Source organism: Erythrolamprus reginae, chromosome 1, assembly GCF_031021105.1.
Source record: "Erythrolamprus reginae isolate rEryReg1 chromosome 1, rEryReg1.hap1, whole genome shotgun sequence".
Taxonomy (NCBI): Eukaryota; Metazoa; Chordata; class Lepidosauria; order Squamata; family Dipsadidae; genus Erythrolamprus; species Erythrolamprus reginae.
This window is the reverse complement of record NC_091950.1, coordinates 207,400,577-207,426,042: the sequence shown is the minus strand read 5'-3', so window position 1 is coordinate 207,426,042 and position 25,466 is coordinate 207,400,577. Positions and strand designations below refer to the sequence as shown.

General features: G+C 38.8%; 2 protein-coding genes across 4 annotated transcripts in view; both read right to left on the bottom strand.

Annotated features, from left to right (window-relative positions):
- MPP4 (MAGUK p55 scaffold protein 4) overlaps positions 1-7,283 on the bottom strand; it is a 35,389-nt gene extending 28,106 nt beyond the window's left edge. Inside the window, exons 1-6 of the mRNA XM_070732015.1 lie at positions 7,203-7,283; positions 5,623-5,700; positions 5,132-5,212; positions 4,788-4,919; positions 1,918-1,999; positions 764-849 (exon numbers count right to left, since the gene is read on the bottom strand). Coding sequence (XP_070588116.1) covers positions 764-849; positions 1,918-1,999; positions 4,788-4,919; positions 5,132-5,212; positions 5,623-5,700; positions 7,203-7,283 — 540 coding nt within the window. The remainder of the gene's footprint in view (positions 1-763; positions 850-1,917; positions 2,000-4,787; positions 4,920-5,131; positions 5,213-5,622; positions 5,701-7,202) is intronic.
- Positions 7,284-16,529: 9,246 nt separating this feature from the next.
- ALS2 (alsin Rho guanine nucleotide exchange factor ALS2) overlaps positions 16,530-25,466 on the bottom strand; it is a 55,088-nt gene continuing 46,151 nt past the window's right edge. For all 3 annotated transcript variants that reach the window (XM_070732011.1, XM_070732013.1, XM_070732012.1), the window contains 5 exons: positions 24,193-24,238; positions 22,429-22,490; positions 21,424-21,573; positions 20,479-20,575; positions 16,530-17,620 (listed from right to left, as the gene is read on the bottom strand). In XM_070732011.1, coding sequence (XP_070588112.1) covers positions 17,582-17,620; positions 20,479-20,575; positions 21,424-21,573; positions 22,429-22,490; positions 24,193-24,238 — 394 coding nt within the window. In that variant the 3' untranslated portion in view covers positions 16,530-17,581. The remainder of the gene's footprint in view (positions 17,621-20,478; positions 20,576-21,423; positions 21,574-22,428; positions 22,491-24,192; positions 24,239-25,466) is intronic.

Genomic DNA, 25,466 nt, shown 5'->3' with positions numbered 1-25,466 from the left:
TGGTTAAGTGAATCTGGCTTCCCCATTGACTTTGGTTGCTAGAAAGTGATCACATGACCCCAGGACACTGCAACAGTCATAAATCTGAATCAATTGCCAAGTGTTTGAATTTTGATCATGGGACCATGGGAATGTTGCAATGGTTATAAGAGTGGAAAACAGTCATACGTCTTTTTTTTCAGTGCCATTGTAACTTAAAATGGTCATGACTTACAATGGTCAAGTTATAAGCCAAGGACTACCTGTATAGTATATGAATATGCGTGTCCCACTGTGAATTTTAGCTATAAAATTGTGGAAAAGTAAGGAAACATATTTAAACAACAAAGCATCAACTGTTAATCACAACTGAGGAAATAATTATATTGCACAGTCCCTACTTCTGATTGCTCGGGAATTGCCACAAGCAGCAGATGGGAAAGTGGTGATGGGGATGGGAACAATATTCACACACACCTTGAAATTAAAACAAAATATTTCCTACAAAAATATAAATGTGAATATTGGCCTCCTTGCTCTTTGGTGCAGTCACAACAAAAGTCTGCAAGAAGGAAAATAGGACTGACAAACCTGTGGGCACTACACTGCATAATTGTGAAGGGGTCTATGAAAAGAGGAAGAAAATGCTCTTTATAGCTTTTTCCTTCAGGGCATTCAAATTGTAACTTTGGAGGATGTCTTTATTTTCAAAACTTGCACTTTTGCATTGATTACATATTATCATTAAGCCGTCTTTAAAGAATAGAAGGCTGGTTGTGATTACCAGAATGTGTATGACTTGCTCTGGTTCCAGGCCCTCCACTGGGATTCTGTTCACTTCTACAAGTTTGTCTCCAGCATATAACAACCCTGCAAAAGTACAGTAATTATATTAAGCAGTTGGTCAGAGAAATGGAGAAGAAAAAATATCTGGGTTTTTAAGGAACACCTAGATTTTATTCCCCAGGATATCTGCGAAACCGCCTTCTGCCGCACGAATCCCAGCGACCGGTCAGGTCCCACAGAGTTGGTCTTCTCCGGGTCCCGTCGACTAAGCAATGTCGTCTGGCGGGACCCAGGGGAAGAGCCTTCTCTCTGGCGGCCCCGACCCTCTGGAATCAGCTCCCTCCAGAGATTAGAACTGCCCCTACCCTCCTTGCCTTTCGTAAACTCCTTAAAACCCACCTCTGTCATCAAGCGTGGGGGAACTGAGACATCTCCCCTTGCCTATGTAGTTTTAGTGCATGATATGACTGTATGTATGTTTTTTATATTGGGGTTCTTTGCTTTTAGATTTTTAAATGTACAAGTGTTATTTTAGATTTTGAATTATTAGATTTGTCAATGCATATTGTTTTTATCACTACTGTGAGCCGCCCTGAGTCTGCCGAGAGGGGCGGCATACAAATCTAATTAATAATAATAATAATAATAATAATAATAATAATAATAATAATAATCTTCCAAGTTTAAAATGATTCATTACAGACAGTTATGCATCTGACTATCCTAACCTCATTTCAGTCAGGGGTTATCTTACAGAGGAAGAGCAAGTTTCAGCTCCATTTTGGCTTGATGGGGGCAGCTGACGGGATGTCATGCACTGTTTGGAGCCCGATTTTTTCTGAATGTGATGAGCACAAAAAACTGACTGCTACAGTTGGCCTAATGCATCTCCCTGTTTGTAGAACATAATCTTCAAGAGAAGTGCTTCCAAGCCTTTTATACTATCGCCCAACCTCTGCCTCCTAAAAGCAACTTTGGGATAAGCAGAAGGAAGGAAGTTAATCATAATAAAACAATTTAGAATACATTCATTAATTAAGACTTGCTAACTAACTTGTTCAGAACTTTCCAAAGCACCTATTGAAATTGATCCCCTCCACCTCCCCAAGGATTTCTTCACTTTTAGATGTACAGTAATTAAATTCACCTTACCACTTTTATCTGCCAGACCCCCATGGATTACTCTTGCTACTGTAATGTCACCTGTTAGCTCATGGCGTTTAATGGTGGCACCCTGAGGAAGAGGAAAAGGGAGAAAAGGAAAGGTTGCTTCCTGCTGAACAGAAGACTAAAAAGAAAATAAGGTGCACGCTTGGTGAGTGGTGATATGTGGGAAGTCTACAGCCTGTTAGGGATATTAAAATTATAGCTTCCACTTCATGTATTTCCCTGCATTCATGCGCCATAAAGTTAAACTTGACTCTGGAAACTTAGTAGACCATCAATGTCATTTTTAATGTTAATTTTAGTAGAAACATAGAAGACTGACGGCGGAAAAAGACCTCATGGTCCATCTAGTCTGCCCTTATACTATTTCCTGTATTTTATCTTAGGATGGATATATGTTTATCCCAGGCATGTTTAAATTCAATTACTGTGGATTTACCAACCATGTCTGCTGGAAGTTTGTTCCAAGCATCTACTACTCTTTCAGAGTAGTAGTTTGTTCCAAGTATCTACTACTCTTTCAGAGTAGAGATCTTTCAGAGTAGTAGATACAGATAGCTCTTGACTTATAACTCTAACAGAGCCCAGAATTTCTGTCATAATTTCTTGTAAGTTATCCTTGGAGAACGTTAGTTGAAGCACCCACATGACGAGATCTGATTTTGTAGCTTTTTTGGGTGGTAATTGTTAAGCAATCACCATAGTTATGTAAGTGCAATAGTTCTTAAGTAAACTCCATGGTTGTTAAATGAATCCATGGATGGTTTTGCCAGAAATCATCCCAAGAGGCCAGAAATTGGCAAGTAGTGTTATAAATCATGATCTTGTAACCATGGAACATTCAAACTAACCATAAAGGTAAGTCAGTTGCCAAGTGCCTGAAATGTAGTCATGTGATTACCCTTCTCTGTTGCGGCCCCGACCCTCTGGAACCAGCTCTCCCTGGAGATTAGAACTGCCCCCACCCTCCTTGCCTTTCGTAAAGTTCTTAAGACCCATCTCTGCCGTCAGGCATGGGGGAACTGACACATCTCCCCTGGGCCTATACAGTTTATACATGGTATGTTTGTGTGTATGTTTGCTTTTAATAATGGGGTTTTTAGTGTTTTTTAAATTATTAGATTTGTTCTTACATTGTTCTTGTTATTGTTGTGAGCCGCCCGGAGTCTACGGAGAGGTGCGGCATACAAATCTAATAAATAAATAAATAAATATGCAGCTTTTTGGAACTCTGGAACAGAATCATCAGTAGCTTTTGAAGGGTGTGATGCAATTTTGAACATCACTGAGATACTGATCATTAATAGGGTTTTTTTAAGTAACATAAGCAAAAGATATAATCTGAGTACAGTGGAACCCCGACATAAGAGCTGCTCTACTTAAGAGCAACTCGAGATAAGAGCTGGGAGGGGAGAGATATTTTTGTTCTACTTACAAGCCCAAATTCGAGATACAAGCGCCAAGGAGCTGTCTCCTGAAGCCAAACGCTAACTTCCGCGTTCGGCTTCAGGAGACAGCTGCGAAGCGGCGCGCATGTTTTAAAAGGTTGCAGCCGGCCTGGGGGGCTCGGGGGGGTGGTTGCAGCTTTCTTTCTTGCTCTTTTTCTTTCTCTCTTTTACCTTCCCTTCCTCTATTTCTTCTTTTCTTTCTCCTTCCCACCTTCTTCCCTCCCTCCCTCCCTTCACTCATTCCTCTCTTACTCTCCCCTTTCATAAGTTTCCTTGCTTCCTTCCTCTGTTCCTGTCCCTTCCCCCTTTCTTTCTTTCTTTCTTTCTTTCTTTCTTGCTCTTTTTCTTTCTCTCTTTTACCTTCCCTTCCTCTATTTCTTCTTTTCTTTCTCCTTCCCACCTTCTTCCCTCCCTCCCTCCCTTCACTCATTCCTCTCTTACTCTCCCCTTTCATAAGTTTCCTTGCTTCCTTCCTCTGTTCCTGTCCCTTCCCTCTTTCCTTCCTTCCTTCCCACCCTCCGTCCATTCATTCACCCATTCCTCTCTTGATCGCTTAAAGCCGGTCCCTGGTGCAAAAAGGGTTGGGGACCTCTGTCCTACAGGATTGGGTGGCAGAGAAGTTGAACATATGTAAATTTAAAAGTTTAAGAAAGTTTACAAGTTAAGTGAAAGAAACTTCATTATTCATTTATATGTACATGTACATTTCTTCATTAAAAACATGTCTTTCTGCATAATTTAGACTAACTTTGTGAGTTTTTTGAGGGCTGGAACCAATTAAAATTATTTACATTAATTCCTATGGGGAAAAGTCGTTCGAGATAAGAGCTGCTCGACTTAAGAGCCCAGGTCCGGAACGAATTAAACTCGTATCTCGAGGTACCACTGTAGTTAGTTTATTATTATTAAGTCTGCTTAGGCAGTGTTTCCCAACCTGGGCATCTTGAACAGATCTGGACTTCAACTCCCAGAATTCCAAATGCTGGCTGGGGAATTCTGGGAGTTGAAGTCCAGATCTCTTCAAGTTGCCAAGGTTGGGAAACACTGTGCTAAGGTGTGTTTGGCCCTAGTCTCAGCTAACAAAATGCTAGCATAATTATCTTTTCCTCAAAAAAAGAATTACATTAAACATCAAACAGGGCAGGCTGCTTTTTAAATGTTTTATTCTTATGAATTCAACAATGAATGATGCTTGTGTCCTATACTTTTTCATATTTTAAAACAAACATAAATGTGTAAAATAAAAATTCAAATGGGAGGAATGCCCTGTGAGACTCTGTGGAGTGGTAAACTTGCCCTGCTCTATCTAAGATAACCAGTTGCCCTGTAGGAAGATTTGATACAAAGGGAAACACAGCAAATAAATTGAATGAATATAATTAAAACTAAAGTGAAATTGAACATTACAAGAGGTTGATTGTTTTTCACCAGACAGACAATCCTCATGGCCTCTTCATTTTCAGGGAGATTTTCCGTCAGGGGTGGAAGCATAGGTTCAAAATCCTTCTGGGCCACAGTATCATGAGCTAATAACAAGGCCTGTGAGAAAGATTAAACACAAAGACGGGAGAAATAAATGCTAGGTCATTTTTTAATGGGAATGTTTGGGTGTAAGAGTAATATAATCTAACATTTTTGTGTATGTGTGTGTTTATGCCCATTTGGCGCCCCAAAATGGAGGCGTTTTTGGAGGACGTTTCTTGTATGCTAGAATTCTTCCTTGTTGAAGAATTTCAGGCGCCAATACATACCTTGAAGTGAGAACCTTGTAGAAGTTGTCTTAGCTCTTTCATTTCTGGAGATTGTTGGCCTCTATGCAGCAACCCCACTACCTATAAACAAGAGAAGCATACTTAATTTTGAAAATATATAACTTAACCTATTGTTAAAAGTACCACATTAATGTTTATAAAATACAATTATGTAAAACATAAAGGACAACTTGGTGCCGTGGTTAGGCAACAGGTAGAAATCTAGAAGATCATGGGTTCTAGTTCCATCTTAGGTACAACACCAGCTGGGAGACCTCAGGTCAGTAAAGTTTATTTTAGTCCTAAAAAGTAGGGAAAAGGCAGCCCATTTCTGGGGGGAAAATGCCAAAAAACCTGCAAGGATTAGTCCAAGCAGTTAGAAGGAGTCAAAATCGATTCAAAACAATTTTATTTCTGTGGTACTTGTAATACTGAAAGCAAAAATTAGATATCGGGGGAACTGCCCTTAATCTCAATTCCAGCAATCTCACCTCATGCATCAATTCTTGTGCCTGGGATATGAATGGAACTGGTCTTCTCTTGATATACTGATGAAGGCATTCATATACCTAGAAACAGATGAAGTTCAGATTTTGATGCCACTATGCAACATTTCCCAATTTATATTTTATCTATTTTATTTATTTATTTATTTATTATATTTGTCAAAGAAGTATAGAATTATAGTTTGTATTAACATAACAAAGTATAAAGAAGTGATAAAAAAGATAATAAGACAGTAGGCACAATAGTGTGCTTATGCATTATTACAAACTTCTTCTTCTTCTTCTTCTTCTTCTTCTTCTTATTATTATTATTATTATTATTATTATTATTATTATTACAAATTTGGTACATAATGCAAAAGCCTGGCTCTCTCCTCATAAAAAGGGCCAGGAATCAAGCCCAATTTTCTTCAATTCAAATTCTACAAGATTTGAATGTGTAAGTGATATATGAGATTGACCTTTGGAGAAAGAAACACAGTGTAGATAATGGTCAGATAAGAAAAGCTTAGCCTGCAGAAGAAATGGGACCTTTTCTAATTTATTAGACTGTAAAAATTGTGGTGGAGGGAGAAATGTACTTTCAGATTTGCAATTTTTTCTGTTAATGTAACCTTATAATAAAGTCAGAGTTGGTAATTCTGGTTGTGCCTCTTATCTGGACTACCTCATATCTGCTGGCACGTGAGCTGTTGCCCTAGCTCAGTTCCAATGTGCATGTGTGTGCTAGCCAGCTGGTTTTTGGCTCACGCAGATGCTCTGGGAGGCGTTTTTGGCTTTCAGAGAGCCTCCGAGAGGATGGGGGAGGGTGTTTTTACCCTCCCCCAGCTCTAGGGAAGCCTTTGGAGCCTGGGGAAGGCAAAACATGAGCCTAATGGGGCCACCAGAAGTTGGGAACCAGGCCATTTCCGGCCTCCAGAGGGCCTCCAGGGGGCGAGAGAAGCTGTTTTTACCCTCCCCAGGCATTGAATTAGGGTGTGGGCACTTGCACATGCACAATAGCACATGCTCACGCTCTTTTGGCACCCGGGGAAAAAAAGATTCACCATCACTGTCATAGACAATGTGCTTCTTTGACATATTGTATACTGGCATTGAGATCAGAAGTTGATTTAAATGATTTCTGTTCTCTATCCTGAACTACTTCCACAGTATGCTTCATGCATCACTTGTAAAAGCAAAGTAAAAATGACCACTAAGAAACATTTATGGTACCAAACATTATAAATGTAAAAGGTTGGAAACAAAGTGAAAACCAGAGAATCGGGTTCTCTCATTTTAATACATTTCCATGTAAAATCATGGAAACATATGGGTTTAAGAAATGCAAAAGAAACTGGTTTCTGCCTGGTTTAATCCATCCATAAGTAGTTTAGTTCTAAAATTTGAGTTAGGGGAAAATTAAAATTGGTTTACAGTATGGAATTGTAATAATTATTGGATTCTGAAACTAAGACTAGAATGAGCCTTCTATCATTTGTCTTTGCAGCCCATTCACTGATTAAATAGTTAAACAAGGGAAGGCACATAATTTGCAGTTGCTGTTTATTGGAAGACATTTTTACCTTTAGGAGAGCCTGCAGCCATGGAGATCTGAGCATTTCATATAAGATACCATCAATATCCTTCTTGTCAATAAAGCTCATTTTGTGCCGTACCAAAGACAGAATGTGTCACAAACCTAACCCCAAAAGATACATCAGTGATATGGCTCATCATTGCACTCCTCTAAAGACATGCATTTATACAAACATCTTTTATTTTTTTGAACAAAAGATAAACAAAAAATTATAGCATGACAGAGAATTTCTCATTCCTATAAAAAATCATTAGATGGTTTTTTGTTATAGTTTATTTGAGTTTTGGATTAGAAATGTTCTAATTTAATGGCATGATTTGAAGATATATATATACTGCTCAAAAAAATAAAGGGAACACTCAAATAACACAACCTAGATCTGAATGAATGAAATATTCTCATTGAATACTTTGTTCTGTAGAAAGTTGAATGTGCACAACAGCACGTGAAATTGATTGGCAATCAGTGTTGCTTCCTAAGTGGACAGTTTGATTTCACAGAACTTTGATTTACTTGGAGTTTTATTGTGTTGTTTAAATGTTCCCTTTATTTTTTTGAGCACCGTAGGTACCCTATATGTCTATGTGAAGCCTGCAATTTTTTTCAGGCCAAAACCAGAATTAGGAGACTATAGTACCATGAAAATCTCTTTTTACCTAAGTTTCTAAAAATTTATTTACAAGGCAAGCCAACATTAAAATAGACATAAATGTGTACTAAACAGCTGACTTCCCAGCTAACTTGTGGAAATTGTCACTTTATTCTACTATCCTACATGGTGCAGGTAGCAGTTGTTGCTAGGAAGGCCTTTAGGCATCTTTTTGTGCTCCAGTTGCATCCATTCCTGAATTGGAAGGCTCTGCTCTCAGGCATCCCACCCTGGTCAACTCTAGAATGGACTGCTATAATCTGGTCTACATAGGGCTGCCCCTGAAGAGTATTCAAAGGTAAACTGGTGTTAAATGCTGCAGTGCAGGCAACTATGTGTGCCCTTAGAGTAGCACACCATTGGCTGCCAGTTTGCTCCTGGGTCCAATTTGAGGTGTAGATTTTGGCCTTTAAAAAGTCCTACATGGCTTGGGACCAGGTTATTTGTGGAACTGCCTCTTCTCAATTCCATCTGCCCACTACCCACATCTAATTCACTTTTAAGAGTGAAGTATGTTATGGGTCTAAGTAAGGAAAATAATAGCTGCTATTATAATGATTTCTCTCTATCTCTCTTTTTAAAAAGAGGCACTTATTTTAAAAAATGGAATAAATAAGTGAAATGTACCTTTTTCCTTGCTGTGCCAGGCTGCAACTCTGTGCACCTCATTCATTCTTGGAAATTCTGCTAGTTTCTCTGGATGGGTCATCTGCTATATACTTATTAGAAACCTAATTAGAAAGGAGAGAAAATAACTTGGGGGACTTCAAATAATTATTAAAACAAATATTTCTATGTAAATACATATTTGTATGAATGGCACAGCACAGCATAGCATGGAACAGTACAGAACAGAACAGAGCAGGTTATTTATTGGTCAAGTGTGATTGGAAACACAAGGAATTAGTCTCCAGTGTTCTCAGTGTACATCCAAACAACAAAATAATATAATCACAAGATACTAATAGCAGAAGTTAGTAGGAAAGATGAGAAGGATAATACAGTATTAATAAAGCCCTATTACATGGGTACAGTAAATATCCTTAGACATAAAACAGAGCTGTGAGGATTAGGATAGGGGTGGGTTCTAACTTACCTCGCTACCGGTTCACTTCCTCCTGTGCCACATGGGCATCCCTTGTGGGCCTACACGCATATGTGTAGGGCTGATTTTTCTTTTTTTTAAAAAGGCAAAAACAAGCTGGCAACTGCATGCACAGTGCTGGAAACTCAGCTTCTATGCACGATCAGAAAAAGAAAAGAAATACAACCCCTCCCAAAAAGATCCCCTCCCAAAAGCCAAAAATAAGATGGCGACCGCAGGCAAAGTGCCAGAAACTTGGCTTCTGCACACGCTCAAAAGAAAAAAAAAATCAAAAACAGAAATTTTTAAAAAATTCAAAAGAAGAATGGCAGTGCCCACGGACTGGCACTGACCAAACTGGGTTGGTGACATCATTGTGACATCACCAGCGGGTCACTATTGTTTTGGGCGAACAGGTTTGCACTGGGATGAACCCACCCCTGGATTAGGTGATCAGCAGGGAATTTAATTAAAAGAAAAGTATGTACCTGAATGACAACATTAGAAAAAAAAGCTTTTCCAACTTTTTGATAATTGATATTAGTTACTAACAAAATACCACATTTTATTCATGGAAAATTAGATGGTACACTGTATTGTTTGAATGTATGTTGAGAGAATTTAAAAAAAAAATTTACACCCCCATTTCTCCTTCCTTCCCTCCCTCCCTCAATCGTCTCCTTTTCTCTTTATCTCTCTTGCTTTCTTTCTTTCTATCTCACTCACTCTCTCTTGCTTTCTTTCTCTCTCTATTGCTCTTTCTCTCTCTCTTGCTTTCTTTCTCCTTTGCTCTCTCTCTCTCTCTTACTATTTCTCTTCCTCCCTCCCTATCTCTATCCCTCTTTCTCCCCTCTCCTTCCCTCCCTCCCTTCCCTCCTTCTTCCTCTCCATTTCTCTTTCCCTCCCTTTTTCCCTTCTTTCCCTTTTCTTTCTTTCTCTCCACTTCTCACTCTCTTTTCCCTCTTTCACCCTCCCTCTTCTCTCCCCAAGGAGGATTCGCCCGATAAGCCTCCACCCTCCGACCCTGGACATTCATTCAATCCCCATTAAAAAACCGGAGCCAGCTTCCCATTCAATCCCCATTCAGAAAACTGCAAGACTTCCCCACACTTTCCTTGCCACTCCCCGTCCCAACTCTGACTCCCAGCTTCCCTAGCCGCTAGCGGGAACAGTGGCACACATCCTGTGCTCCTGTCACTCACCCGTGGGACGGATAAATGGCCTCAGTGGGCTGCATGCGGCCTGCAAGGCTGTAGTTTGGGGACCGCTGCTCTAGAGGCTTCCCTGGAGCCTGGAGAGGGAAAAATGCCCTCCCCAATTCCCCTGGAGGCCCTCTGCAAGCCAAAAACGCCCTCCGTGTGAGCCAAAAATCAACTGGACAGCATGCACATGTATGTTGAAGCTGAGCAGGGCAATGGCTTGTGTGCCAGCAGATATGGATCCGCGTGCCACCTGTGGCACCCATGCCATAGGTTCACCATCACTGTTCTATGGCCTCCAAGCCTAACGGCAGAGTATGTTTTCACAGCCTTTTAGAAGGCCAGAAGGTTAGGGGCAGTACAAGTCCTCGGAGAGGGGTCGCATACAAATCCAATGAATGAATGAAGGAACAAACGAAGAAAGAAAGAAAGAAAGAAAGAAAGAAAGAAAGAAAGAAAGAAAGTAAGTAAGTAAGTAAGTAAGTCTCTGGGGGCAGAGACATATGCAACTTTTCATATATCTTTAAAATAACCTTGATTAAAAATTGTTGATGTTTTTCCTTTCTATTAAGTTAAACAATTTTGCATTTAAGAAGACAGTTTTTAAAAATCTTGAAATGAGTGTACCTGAAAACTAATTTCCCTTGTGTTACACTTGTATTAAACTTAATCTTGCATGGCTTTTCCATAAGAAGGAAGCTTTCTCTTTCTCTTTTTAATTATGCCTGAAAACAGCAAATGTATCGATCAAATGGGTAATTATGTCAATTTACAATAATGAATTTCCATACACTATGCAATAGAAACCGAATTTTCATAGTAAAATTACAAATCAAAAATTACAAAAGGTATATCAAAAGAAAGAATTGCATTTTCAAAAGAGAAAAAAGCCGATGTTTTCAATTCTGGCATAATGTAAATATGTCTTGAACACAACTTCTGCCTTCTGGAATTCTTCTGAAAGCATAGAAACCAACAGATGAGCAATTGCAAAAGAAAATGAGGATTTGCTGTTTTAGTCACGCGTAGCTTACATTGTCTAGAGATTTAGAAAAAAAATAATTTCTATGCTACATTTCTGAATAAAATATGTATACATGAGTCTGTATTTGTGTGTGTATTATTTGGAAATAAAGAACAGCAAACAAAAGGCTATATCAATATTACAATATTGTTATTATTACAATATTACAATACAATAGGCTACAACATTACAATATTATCATACAATATTTTTCTGCATTAAATAAACTTTTTTTAAATTTTAAATTTTATTTTATTTTTAATTTTTTTACAAATTCTAGATATTTCTTTCAAATATCTATGTGCTATATATATAAAATCTCCCTACTTAAATAAAATATTAAATATGGAAAGTTGTAGAAGAACATTTTAGATTCAGTTTGTACATCCTACAAATCAAAACTCATGTGGAACAAAACAACAAAATAAAATATTCTAATGGGATTATTTCATTCATCATATGATAGCCCCAAAGTTAATATTTTGCCAGGGGGTGGAGGATCATAGTCTCTGAAGAATTTTTTAGCTAATTTCTTGGTGTTTGCTAAAATGGGTTTGTTTCTAGTTAGAAACTGCCAGCAATTAAACAAGCCTTTGTTTTAAAATCCTTTCATCCAATAAAACCCCCAAATCTTGCTGAATAAATTGTGACGAAAACAAGATATCATTCTAACTAAGCAGTCAACAGTAGGTAAAATATCCAAGTGTGCTAGAAAATCCCAGAAAACAGAACCCAATCAGCAAAAAATAATGCCAACCTGGAATAAAACCCGCTGTCCCTTGCCTTCAGATTTTCCAAATCAAGGTAGCAGCCCTTTTCCCTCTATAGTTCTGCTGATAGAAAACTTTAGTAGAGCAGGATATATCAATCTTCTTACAAGAAAGGAAGTATGATCACTTTTACTGTCCCTTTTTTTGAACCTTTATTTAGAACATTCTTCCTTTCTTTTCTTGTTGAATTGGATGCTACCATGGAAGAGGCAGCTGATTAAAATAGAGTGGAGGAAATGTACGAGGTGTGCCTGATTAAGACTAGCTGTCCAGTGCCTAAGAGCTAATACCATAAGATGACAAATCACTACCGAAAGAAGATCAGTGAAGGGGACCATCTGACAGAGACAGTGGAGCAATTTGAATGCCTAAAGCTGAAAGGAAGTACAAGGATTTAAATATAGAAATTATGTAACTCAGATTACTAGCATTTAGCCCCTAACCTTGCTTCCCTAAAGCAGTGTTTCCCAACCTTTTTTGAGCCGCGGCACATTATTCATATTTTCAAAACTCTGGGGAACACTGAAGGGGGGAGGGCAGGGGGGGGGCTAAAGAAAAGTTTGGACAAAAAAAAATCTCTTCCTCCATTTCACTCTATTTCTCTCTCCCTCTTTCTCTCCCTTCCTTCCCTTCTTTCTCTCTCTCCATCCCTCTTTCTTTCTTTCTCTCTTTTTTGCTCTCTTTCTCTCTCCCTCCTTCCCTCCCTCTATGTCTTTCCCTCTCCCTCCTTCCCCCCTCTCTTTCTCTCTCTCTCTTGCTTTCTTTCCCTCTCTTTCTCTTGCTTTCTTTCTCTCTCATTCTCTCTCCCCTCCTTTTTCTCTCTGTCTTTCTCTCTCGTTCACTACGCCAGCAACAGAGAGAAAAAGAAAGAGAGAGAGAGAGAGACGGAGCCCCTCGCCCTCCCAGACCTCCCCAGAGCCCAGCCACGCGCCGCCTCCCATTAGCCCGGCCAACTTTTCCCTGCTGCCGTTTTCTCTTCATGGCGCAAAGCCACACAGTCCTGGACTCCTGGATCGCTCGTTTCTCCGGCCAGCAAGCCGGCTGCCCGGAAAAGCATCGCGCTTTTTCAATGCGTGGCACTTTCTTGGGCAGATGGCTTTGCTGACCGGAGAAGCGAGCGATCTGGGAGTCCGGGACTGTGTGGCTTTGCGCCATGAAGAGAAAACGGCAGCAGGGAAAAGTCGGCCGTTTTCTCTTCATGGCGCAAAGCCACACAGTCCCGGACTCCCGGATTGCTCGCCCCAAGGCAGGAGGTGGCGGCGGAGGAGAGGGGGCAGATCGCGCCCCAAGACAGGAGGCGACGGCGGCGGAGGAGAGTGGGCGGATTGGGTGGGCAATGGGGCAGGGCGGAGAAGCCAGGGGCGCGTTTGGCCGGAGGCACCGTGGGGAGGCAGGGGCGGCCGCGGCTCCCTTTACTCCTACTGCCGCACCTCCCCGCCCCTGCCTCCTTTTTCCTGCCTTCCTTCTTTGAGGCCCAGCAGGAAAATGCCGGATACGGCGGTCCAGCACTGGCAGCGCCCCGCCCAGCTGGAGCTTCTCTAGGTCCTAGCTTCGCGGCACACCTGACAGTGTCTCGCGGCACACTAGTGTGCCGCGGCACACCGGTTGGGAAACGCTGCCCTAAAGAATACAAGGGAGAAAGGCTACATTTTTAGATGTATCGGTTAGCTATAGACTAAAGTTCCAACTTTAGTAGGAAAGGTGGTCCTTCTGATGTTAGACAAACTCCTATCTGTCCCTGGAAGCATGACGTCTAGAGGATATTTTCTATTTTCACTTTAAGATGCTTCTTTCCTATAAGACTATATCAGCAAAATTGGCTGGTGTCAGAATTCAGTTTAACAATATTATCTACTGTACCTCATAGTGAGATCAATGTAGTCAACTATGTAATTACTAGCATACGTGTTGTTCAATCTAAACAAGGCTCAATGTTGCTAAAGTAGTTGTAACCATCCCCGTCTTGGTTCCTTCCTTGGCATATACATTGTTATCAATTCCTAAGATTCCTTGTTTACTCAAAATGATAAGAGTAGATAATTGCAGCCCATAAATTTCAGATGTTCAGAAATAAAACATCTTTCCAGGATCATTTCCTTCTAGGGTCATACCTAGCTTCATCATCAAAACTACTCTGGTTCCCCTGATCTGTACTAAAAATGGGCCTTCCTGTAGATTTCTTGGGGCTGTGACCATCAACCCAGTAGGATGGTCCTTGTGTTCTAGGAACACAAGGAACGCCTGCTTTGTCCACCTGATATTTAGTTGTGGAACACTGTAAGTTTTTCTTGGACTCTCTGCATCAGAGGAGCTTTCAAAAATTAGAGCAGGGGTCCTCAAACTTGGCAACTTTAAGACTTGTGGACTTCAACTCCCAGACATAGCTGGCTGGAGAATTCTGGGAGTTGAAGTTCACAAGTCTTAACGTTGCCAAGTTTGAAGACCTCTGAATTAGAGTAATGAATAATCAGGATGCAAAACATATCCAGTTCTTCCTTTCCATTGTGTCTGTATTTGATGAAACAGTGAAGGCATTTGACCTATGTCTGGAAGCAGGACAACAATCAAGAAATTGAAATTGACTAAACAGAGGTGCCCTCAAAGGATATCTTAAGTGTCTGATGAATTGGAAGACAGCTCATTCTGGACCAGGATTATTCTGCAGAATCCAAACCAGATTGGATCCTGCATTATCCTGGGGCACATACAGTATATATTTGCCTTCATTTGCAGGATTATTTTTTCAATTAAGAGGTGCATAGCTTGGAAGTAGTTCTGGGTGATCTTGATCACCAGCTTATTCATTCTTTTACCCAACTATGACCAAAGGGATAGAGATATGTCCGTCTATGCAAGAGCCTGGCCAACTATTTTTTGTTTCCTTGTTGATATGGGGAAAATACTTACACAAATATTAGTTACAGAAAGAAGTGTCAATTTGAATGAGGTTCTAGACAGGTTTGCAAAACATATGCATTCAAGCTCCTGAATGCAGTTATTTACTACCAATACTAATCAGTTACCAGACTTCTGAATATATAATTAAAGCTTCATTCCACTAAAAAGAAATTGGTAACCTTAAGATCCTCTGACTTGAATGTTCTCCAAAATGTAGTTGCCAATAAAAGCACCTGATTTCTGGAGAGAGACTATCGTATTTTTCAGAGTATAAGATGCTTGTTAATTTGGAGGGAGAAAAATAGGCAAAAATTAATCTGCCTACTGGGTATTCATCTGGCTAGTTTTAGTTTGGTCAGTTTCAGCACATTAGTAGTTCTTTAAAACTAGGTGTTCTTATGCCTATGAGACAATCTATCTATTCACCATGTTTTGGTGCATGCAAGTTCAGAATATTAAACTCCACAGCAGAATGTTAAACTTTCCTAGCAGTTGAGGTCAATTATAATTTTTAAAATGACCTTCAAGGACCATGAAAAATATAGCAGGGGCCAAAGGCTTAAGTGTTCTATTGTCAAGTCTTTAGCTGCTGCTTGTAACAGTAATAACAACAAGCAGCTAGATCAAGAAAAAGATAAAAAAAAAACCTTGGCCACTGTACAAATTACCTTTAGCACCAAGTTTTTCTTTACATTGCGTGTAGATTTCTTTATCTACTTATTAACCACACTAATGAAGAGGTAGTTTCCTATCTCCTGACAAAGTAAGAATATGCAAAGGTTTCAAAATCCATTATACCTATTTTACCATTTTTCTTTGATAAAAAATTCATTGTTTTCAGTCAACAAATACTGGTAGTTCATATCAGAGGGTTTGAAATATGAGAATCCACATGACCTGTAGATCTCAGATTACCCATCCCTGTTCTATATACAAACACTGTTAACCTTCAAATACTTCCCCGCTCATTAAATTTTCGTGTATTCAGACTGAAAATCTGCATTGGAGATAATAATTCATATGTATAGTATATAACAACTAACATGGCACATATTAAATATTCTGTTGTACAACTACATTATTCTGCATTTCCAAAAATAGATTTTATTTCTGACAGAATTCACAAACTTACAGCTTTTAATAAAATTCACTGGATGACAGGCCAAGTACTCAGAATTTGGGTTTTCCTCCTTTCTGCATGCCTAGTCCCACTTTAAACAAGAAAACCAACAAGCTGGGTGTCATTGGGCCAGTCCCTCTAAGTCCAACTCATTTAGGGGGTTGTTGTGGAAAAAATAAGGAGGGAGGAGTATTATGTATATACACAAACTTGAGTTGTTTATAAGAATAATAAAGATGACATATAAATATAAAAAAAAATAACTGAAGCTCAAATATTAGCACTTAGGTCAGAACCCTTGACAATATGCTTGTTCATTATCAAAATATACTACAAATAATAGCTAGGTTAATTGCATGTGATTATTTTTTGCAGCTTTGTAAATTTTTGTGAGTTCATGCCCTTAAATAACTCAAAAATATTGTGGTCAGTTATTGATTCTTAAAGTTTACAGTATATCTGATAGAGCTATAATGTAGTGGGCAGCTGGCAGACTATGCTGTTAATGCATTAAACCTATAAAACATTTCCAAAAATCAATTTAAATATTGCAACAAAAGAATGACAGATTAGTAGTACATACTTTTATTATGAAAATTGCTTCATTTATAATTACAATTTGACAAAAATGTCTTTTTAATAAAAGAAGTTAACACACAAGCATGATTCTGATGTCCAGAGGTAATTTCTACTGAATATTATTAACCAGGGGAGTATTTCTGATATAGTAAAGAACAGCACCTGTTTTATTCAGAATGAGAGCTACCCATACTAGGCAAAGAAAAAGTAATAAGAACAATGACAGAGAGTTGCTGGTAATAAGGTTTCCTTCTGTCAAATGGAACTGCAGATCTAGCAGTTCAAAATTGCATAAATGATAATACTTCAATCCTGAGAGCACATCTTTAATAGGATTGTAGTTTTATCATTCTGTAACATGAAGTCCACTATTGTCAAGTAAACCATTCCAACTGTAGCTTATAAACTTTTGATCATCAAGGCTTAGAAGAAATTAAGAGTTCTGTAAACACTTTTAATATTAAATTTAGTGCTGACATTTACAATGACCAATATTCCTTGATGTTAATACTAAATTCCCCTTAACACTACCCTCCATAAAAGTAAAGAAATATCAGTTCCCACATATTTAACACTTTGGAATGAATAAACCCAACAAATCTTGATTTCACGCAAGCACTTATATTTCTATTTATAACTTTACAGAGAGAAGTTTTTTTCACAAACTATTTTTTTAGTAAGCTTTTTGTGTCAACCTTTTTTCCCCAGTGACATACAAACCTAGCCAGCTTCATTTAAAAATAATACAGTAGTTCCATAGTGCATTTATTTCAGTCCTTCAAAATCACAACGTTTTCAACTTTTTCTATGTCAAAAGCAGCAGCACATTTCTGGATGACTTTTTTCTTTCTTGTGATCTTTGTAAGTCTAATGTTTTCTTCTCTGCTTTCCGAATCTTATCTTTTTCTTCAATCTGGCATCTTTGCTTTTTTCTGTCTTTAAAGCTTTAGAAATTACATTCACAGAATGACTGTTTTCTTTGTAAGTATTTCAGGGAGGATGAATAAAAATTCAGGAGAATCTTCCACATAAGGCAAATGTGTTAGGTAAGCTTTTCATGCTGAATCTGGTAGTAGCATGCCTAAAAGTAAAGTTTTGAAAAAGAATAAGCAAATGCATCTGATTCACTAAACTTTAATTTGCCAGCAGTAAGAGGAGTATAAAATAATAAAAATAAAATGCTAAATATCATTAAATGCTAAATATCATTAATTGAAAACGAAACAAAAATATATTCCCAAATCTAAATACAAGTAAACAAATCCAAACCCAAAACTATAACTAAAAGGAGTACATAGTAGCAGTCACACATGCTATAAAGGAAGGACTCATAAAGGAAGGTCCAACAATTAAAATGGGGAGGGGGGCTCTACTTTGTATTTACCCTCTAAAGACCATGCAAATTTCTCAGAAAAGGTTCTCTAGCAGAATACATTTGTTCTCTTAAAATAAAAAAATAGGTCCCTTAAATGCAGATATTCAAGCCTTATGCTGTCCAGGACTTTAAAAAAAGTATCACTTGGGACCCAGCATAGTTGATAAAACATTATATAATTGTCCTATTAATAACTTAACTTCCAATGTATTTTAGTTTGGATTAACTGACATTTAGAAGCAGACTTCAAAGACTGCAGTAATCTAAGTATCACCAAAGCAGCATGTGTATGTGTGTGTGTACATTTATGTATATGCTTATCTGAAAACTATTCTTGTACAGTGAATTTCAGGTGAAATAGCCACCAAATTGATAAAAAGATATCAGTGAGGCCACTGATGACTCCAGTGACAAAGAGTCCAGGAGCACCATTCAATTATGAGTCTGATGTTTAACAAACTAACCCTCTCCAAAAGAGACTGAACGTGATGACCTGGATAGATAACCTTTCCATGAACCAGTGGATGGCTAATCTGCACTAAATACTTTCTTGGACTTCATCCAATTCATTACAATGCTCAAGTACTTATTCAGGACATGTACTTCCTTCAAATGAGCTAAATGAAAAAGAGAAGGGAAGGTGAGTGATTGCAACTCAGCCCTCAACTTTGATGTGGTTTCAGGTAGATGTTAACAAGACAGGATAACACCCCCCTCCAAGGATATGCCCTGATATATGCCTAACATATTTTTGCTGATAATGAAAATGAAGGAAGACTAGTACAGTGGTACCTCAAGATACGAACCCCTCGTCTTACGAACAACTCGTGATACGAACCCGGGGTTCAGAAAAATTTTGCCTCTTCTTACGAACTTTTTTCGAGTTACGAACCGGCATTCGGAGACTGCTGGGAAGCTGCGCGGCTGTTTTAAAAGGTAACAGCCGGGCGGCGGGGCTTCCCAGAAGCCTTCCGAACGCCGGTTCGTAACTCGAAGAAAGTTCTAAGAAGAGGCAAAATTTTGCTGAACCCCGGGTTCGGTTCGGGAGGTTGCTGGGAAGCCCCCCAGGCCGGCTGCGACCTTTTAAAACACCCGCGCCGCTTCGCAGCTGTCTCCCGAAGCTGAACGCGGAAGTTCGGCTTTAGCGTTCGGCTTCAGGAGACAGCTGCGAAACGGCGCGGGTGTTTTAAAAGGTCGCAGCCGGCCTGGGGGGCTTGCCAGCACCCCCCCCGAACCCGGGTTCGGGGTTCGGAGGGGTGCTGGCAAGCCCCCCAGGCCGGCTGCGACCTTTTAAAACACCCGCGCCGCTTCGCAGCTGTCTCCCGAAGCCGAACGCGGAAGTTCGGCTTTAGCGTTCGGCTTCAGGAGACAGCTGGGAAGCGGCGCGGGTGTTTTAAAAGGTCGCAGCCGGCCTGGGGGGCTTGCCAGCACCCCCCCGAACCCTGAACTTTTGGGTTCGGGGTGGTGCTGGGAAGCCCCCCAGGCCGGCTGCGACCTTTTAAAACACCCGCGCCGCTTCGCAGCTGTCTCCCGAAGCCGAACGCGGAAGTTCGGCTTTAGCGTTCGGCTTCAGGAGACAGCTGGGAAGCGGCGTGGGTATTTTAAAAGGTCGCAGCCGGCCTTGGGGGCTTCCCAGCACCCCCCCGAACCCCGAACTTTTGCCGAACTTCCGGGTTCGGGGTGTGCTGGGAAGCCCCCCAGGCCGGCTGCGACCTTTTAAAACACCCGCGCTGCTTTGCAGCTGTCTCCTGAAGCCGAACGCGGAAGTTCGGCTTTGCCGTTCGGCTTCAGGAGACAGATGGGAAGCGGCGCGGCTCTTTTAAAAGGTCGCAGCCGGCCTGGGGGGCTTCCCAGCACCCCCCCGAACCCCGAACCCGGGTTCAGGGGGGTGCTGGTAAGCCCCCCAGGCCGGCTGTCACCTTTTAAAACAGCCGCGCGGCTTTCCAGCAGTCGCCGAAAGCTGTTTTTTTGCGGGGTTTTTTTTGGTTGCACGGATTAATTGACTTTACATTGTTTCCTATGGGATACCTCATGATAAGAACCTCCTCCTTGCACCAATTAAGTTCGTATCATGAGGTATTACTGTATTCATTTTCATTATCAGCAAAAATTTGTTACACATATAGAATATAGTTTGTCAGCTATAAAATTAACTGCCTGGGTGGCTCCTGGAGGGGCCGAGAAGCAAAGAAAGTATGCTCCCTCCCTTATTTGGGTATACCAGGGTGCTTCGATATAAATACAGAGAGAGAGAGAGAGAGAGAGAGAGAGAGAGAGAGAGAGAGAGAGAGAGAGAGAGAGAGAGAGAGAGAGAGAGTTTCAAAGGGGCCTCTTTAAAATAACAATAATAATTATTATAATCAGCTATTCTTTGTTTGTTAGCAGCAATGACCCAAAACAGGCAATGAATAATTGGACATGAAAAAAACTTTTTGTCTATATTTGATCCTGGTCAAATTATGTGAATTTAGTACCAACTAAATATGATTCTTATAATATCAAAAGAAAATGACACAGAGGGCATTTCAAGATGACTTTGAATAATCAATACAACTAAGACATGCCTTCAGAGTAGTGAACATAATGCCTTGCTCCCCATTTTGGAGATAGGGATCCATAAGGTCTTCAATCAAGTGCACTTCAGACCCCAAATTTCTTATCCTGCAACAAAAAGGGAAAGTAGTTATATTAATCAGCATTTACAATCAGAAAATGCATTACTGTGAGTATGACAAAAAGAGAGAGAGAGAGTTGAAAATTGATGTTTTGAATTTGAAATGCGTTATACTGATTTTATAGGCAATTTTCCAACATTGTTTTGCCTGTTCCATAATACTGTTTTGAACTTCTAGTAAGATTGGAACAATTCTAAGCTCAAAATGGGATGCCCATTTTAACCAAAAATGTTTCATATTCAAAATATTTGCAAAGCATTGCACATTTTATTCCTTTCTTTTTATGCAACTACAGTATATTATTGTACATCTCTTGTGGAATCAACCACAAAGCAAATTTTGAGGAATAGCTCCCATGAATACCTAAACAGCAATATTATAATCACATAAAGTTATTTATTGTGATTCTATTTCTTCCTAATCATTTGTACAATAATTGCATTTTTTGGCATTTTTTTTTGGCCACTGAAACTGACTTTCTGCTGGAAGATTATCACAAATGTTCAATAATAACAATATTTTATTCTATGTATGGGAAAAGCATCACATTTCATCTCGAAAGAAAAGATACAACTTTAAGTTTCATTGTATAGTTTCAATGCCAGAGAGTCCTATGACTTCTTTTTAGAAAACACAAGTACCATATTTAAATAAGAGTTACATTTTCAAACTAATCCATTCAGAAGAGGATCAATTAAAATATGTCATGCTAGAATTCCAATAGATCAGATTTAATTAATAAAACACAATTTGGTCCCATGGCTTGTATCAGCTAGATGAGCGATGGAATGATTATAGCTATAATGAAAGAATTTAGTACAGAGTTTTACCTACCGGGCACGTAGCACCACATACAGAAAAACAGGAAACAAATCATCCATAGACCAAAGGAAATCTTCATGAAGAGATTCAAGAACACTTTGTGAGATCTCCTCAAATGTCTGCTGGATCACCTTCAACTTGTCAGTAGGTGTAAACGTTGTGCTATTAGGAAGATTATTTTGAGTGTTGAATGCAAAAATGAGAATTTTGTTCAATCTCTCAGTATTAGATTGAATCTCTACTCTGATTATTTCAGACCTATGAGGGACTACAACGTCAAAGAAATTCAGGAAAGATCTAAAGTTCTAAAATCATTCTAGACATATAAAAAGAGCCTCAGTGATGCAGAGGCTGGGTGGGCCGGTGGTTAGAGTGCAGCACTGCAGGCTACTTCAGCCAACTGCTAGCTGTAGTTCAGCAGTTCAAATCTCACCAGGCTTAAGGTTGACTCAGCCTTCCATCCTTCCAAGGTGGGTAAAATGCGGAGGACTCATATTGTTGAGAGCAATATGCTGATTCTGTAAACCGCTTAGAGAGGGCTATAAAAGAACTATGAAATGGTATATAAGTCTAAATGCTATTGCTATTGCTATATTGAGAGGAAAGATGCCTTCAGAAAGGAAAATTTCATTTGTACTGGGTAAATTTCCTTTTTCTTGAAAGAAGTTTTAGGACTTAAACATTCTTATTTTGAAATAAATAGCAAAAGTATTGTTAGAACACCGAGTTTTAAAAAGTTATAAAGGGACCAAGGGACCAGATGGATTTGAAGTACAATTTTAGTTATAAGAATAAGTCTAAAGGTTTTATATTTTTTATTAAAATACCATATATCTTTTTGATTTTAAAATTAAATATCAGAAATGTTTTTGTGGGAAAATATTGATTAGAAAAACAAATTAAAACTCTGAATGAGACAGCTTGAGCAAAAAAAAACCCCATTAATCACAAGACAAGTACTGTAAACCTATTTCCCACTGAAAGGTGGTGAGGTAAGTATGCTAATTTTGAAATTACCTGATCTGTTGTAGGCATTCCACAGCAGAAGCAAAACAGGTATCTTTTGTATTTGGCAACACCTAGGCATAAGAATAAAAATTATAATAACGTCTAGCTTTAGCCTTAAGAATTAAACTGGATTGGAATAAATAATTTAGCATAGTGATTCCCCCCCAATAAACTTTATTAAATATAAGAAAAATATGAAACAGAAAAAAGGAAAGAAAAAAGAGTTAAATAAAGGAGGGGTGGGTTTGGAAAAAAGCAAAACTTGGAAATTGAGACCAAAATGGAAAAAAAACAATAGAATAAAATAACTTCCAACTTTGTTTGGTACAGATAAAAGCCTAAAAAATAATGACGTCTAAATTAGAATAAACCATAGCAACTAGTATTTCTATCATTATAAACAAGTCTAAGCATCAAACCCAAGTGATTTATTTCATTTCTTTCAGTTTCAAGCAAAAAAAAAAAATTAATACAGTTGTTTCCAAATAGAAACAAAGAAACACAATGATTTCCACAATAGATGTACTGCATTGGACCAAATATCAAATAAACAATACACCAATCAAGGAACTGTCAAGGACATCAAGAGTAAACAGCCCAACCAAAGAACCTCTAAGACCACCCCCACTGATACTGACAAGGCAAGCCCCTAAAATATAAACTGAGAGCAAGCCCTCATGCTTACTAGCATTGACTATGTTACTTAATTTGGGCAATGAAACGTCTGTAAGAAAACAACCAAACCTGTTGCCCTAGCTCAACTCCAATGGGCATGTGTGCGCCAGCCAGCTGATTTTTGGCTCACACAGAGGCTCTGGGAGGGTGTTTTTGGCTTCCCGAGAGCCTCCAGAGGGGGATGGAGGAGGATGTTTTTACCCACCTCTGGCTCCAGGGAAGCCTTTGGAGCCTGGGGAAGGCAAAACACGAGCCTACTGGGCCCATCAGAAGTTGGGAAACAGGCTGTTTCCGGCCTCCAGAGGCCCTCCGGGGGGCAGGGGAAACTGTTTTCACCCTCCCCAGGCATTGAATTATGGATATGGGCACTCACGCATGAACAATAGCGTGCACACACTCTTTCAGCACCTTAGGGGAAAAAAGGTTCACCATCACTGGTTTAACATAAGGCATGATGAAGTGAAAGTGACAGCTTACTGTCACATTACTCATAGGATATTCATACTTTATAAAAATCACAAAATGCAGTTTCTAAAACAAAACATCCTTAAACTAACAGAGAATCTGAACATCTTGGGAATAGTAAACTCACTGCCAAAATAATTAAATATTCTAAGAACCCCAAAATTCAGAAATTATTTAATAATGATAGAAAATATGTAAGTGAGAAACATTTCCTGTAAATATTACAATGTTGTTGCAGCAGGAAATATGAATTGTTCCTGGAAGAAGAACCATCTATATAAATAAAAATATAAATGTTTATTTGTTCAAAGTCTTAAATCTCTGAAGGTTCGTCACCAATTGCTTTGAAATTTTGAAACAAAGTTGCATTCGAATACACTTGTTTTTATATACCTACTATTATATTATATGTTGCATGTTCTAGAGTTGGAAAACAAGACAAACCAGACTGAGCCTCAGCAACGTGTGGCTGGGTACAGCTAGTTAAGTATAAAACAGATACACAATTTGATAGTTAAAATATTAACTGAAAGATACTGAGTATATTCTCCAGTTCTCTTTCAACCAGGATAAAAATTCAGAGGAACAATAAACATGAATTGTACAAGTAAATTTTCTGTAAATCAAGCATACCTTTTTATTTTCTCCAAGGGCAGATATTGTTATTGGCCAAAATTTCCTGTAAGTAGTAGCATAAAATAAATATGTCATAGAAGAAATATTCTTAAATATAGAATAAGTCATTTAGAAAATGAGTCCAAGCCACTAATGTGATAGATGCAGGACTAGAATTTTAGAGGCACCAGTGGCAATGGCATTATTTATAGAAACAAAGATCTCCAAGATCAATAAAGCCCTAATTATTACCAAGGTCCAATTTATGTCGTCAGGCTTGGGCCGATTAGATTTTAGCCCCTGGCCAACAAATGATTGGATGATTGTTGTACGAATGAGTGTGACTGATTCTTTTTTTGGGGTGGGGGGTTAATTTTTTTTCAATTTTTCTTCTCCAATCACGTGTACAGAAAAAAATATACCATTAATTTCAGATTAATTTACAATATAACATTTTTACAATTTCGGTACGTACAGATTAAACCAATGCCACCTCCTGATGATTTAATATCTGGACCAAAAAATAATTATCCCAATTCTTCATATGATAAAAAAAAGTAAAAAAAAAGAACTGTTTACATTTTAGGCTGTTACTGTTCTTAATCACATCAAATTAATTAGATCAAAATGTTTCAAGTTTCTCAAAAATCTCCTCCATATCAATTTTCATTTATACTTTAAACCCTCTTCCATAATAAATGCCCTTGAAAAAAAAAAAAAAAAAGAACCTTAAGGAGAAAGAAAAGGAGCAAATATTTCTAATTATCTCCAACACGGTATTTAAATTACTATATAAAAAAAGATAGCTAAAATATATATATAAAGGGGGCAAAAAAAGAAAAGAAAAAAGAGAGCCCGCCATATAGTATATCCCAAATATCGCCAAATTAATAAACCAAATTAGAAAGGAATCTAATTAAAAAATAGTTCCCTTTCATGAATAGAAATTTGTCTTACAAACTTAATTGGTTCTGGGACCAGGTTCGTAATATGAAACGTTCGTAAGACGAAACATTGTTTCCCATAGGAATCAATGTAAAAGCAAATAATGCGTGCGAACCCATTAGGAAAATCCAAACTTTAAGGCTTAAAAAAAAAGTGGCAGGCGGACAAAGTGAAGGCTAACGGAGTGGAGACAGACAGCGAGGAGAAGTGAGGAATAGAGGTCCTAATGAAGGCTAACGCCGCCCCAAATCTCTCCCAAATCGCTCCTCTAAAAGCTTCGTATCTTGCCCCAAATCTCTCCAAAAATTGCTCCCCCAAAAGCTTTGTATCTTGCCCCAAATCTCTCC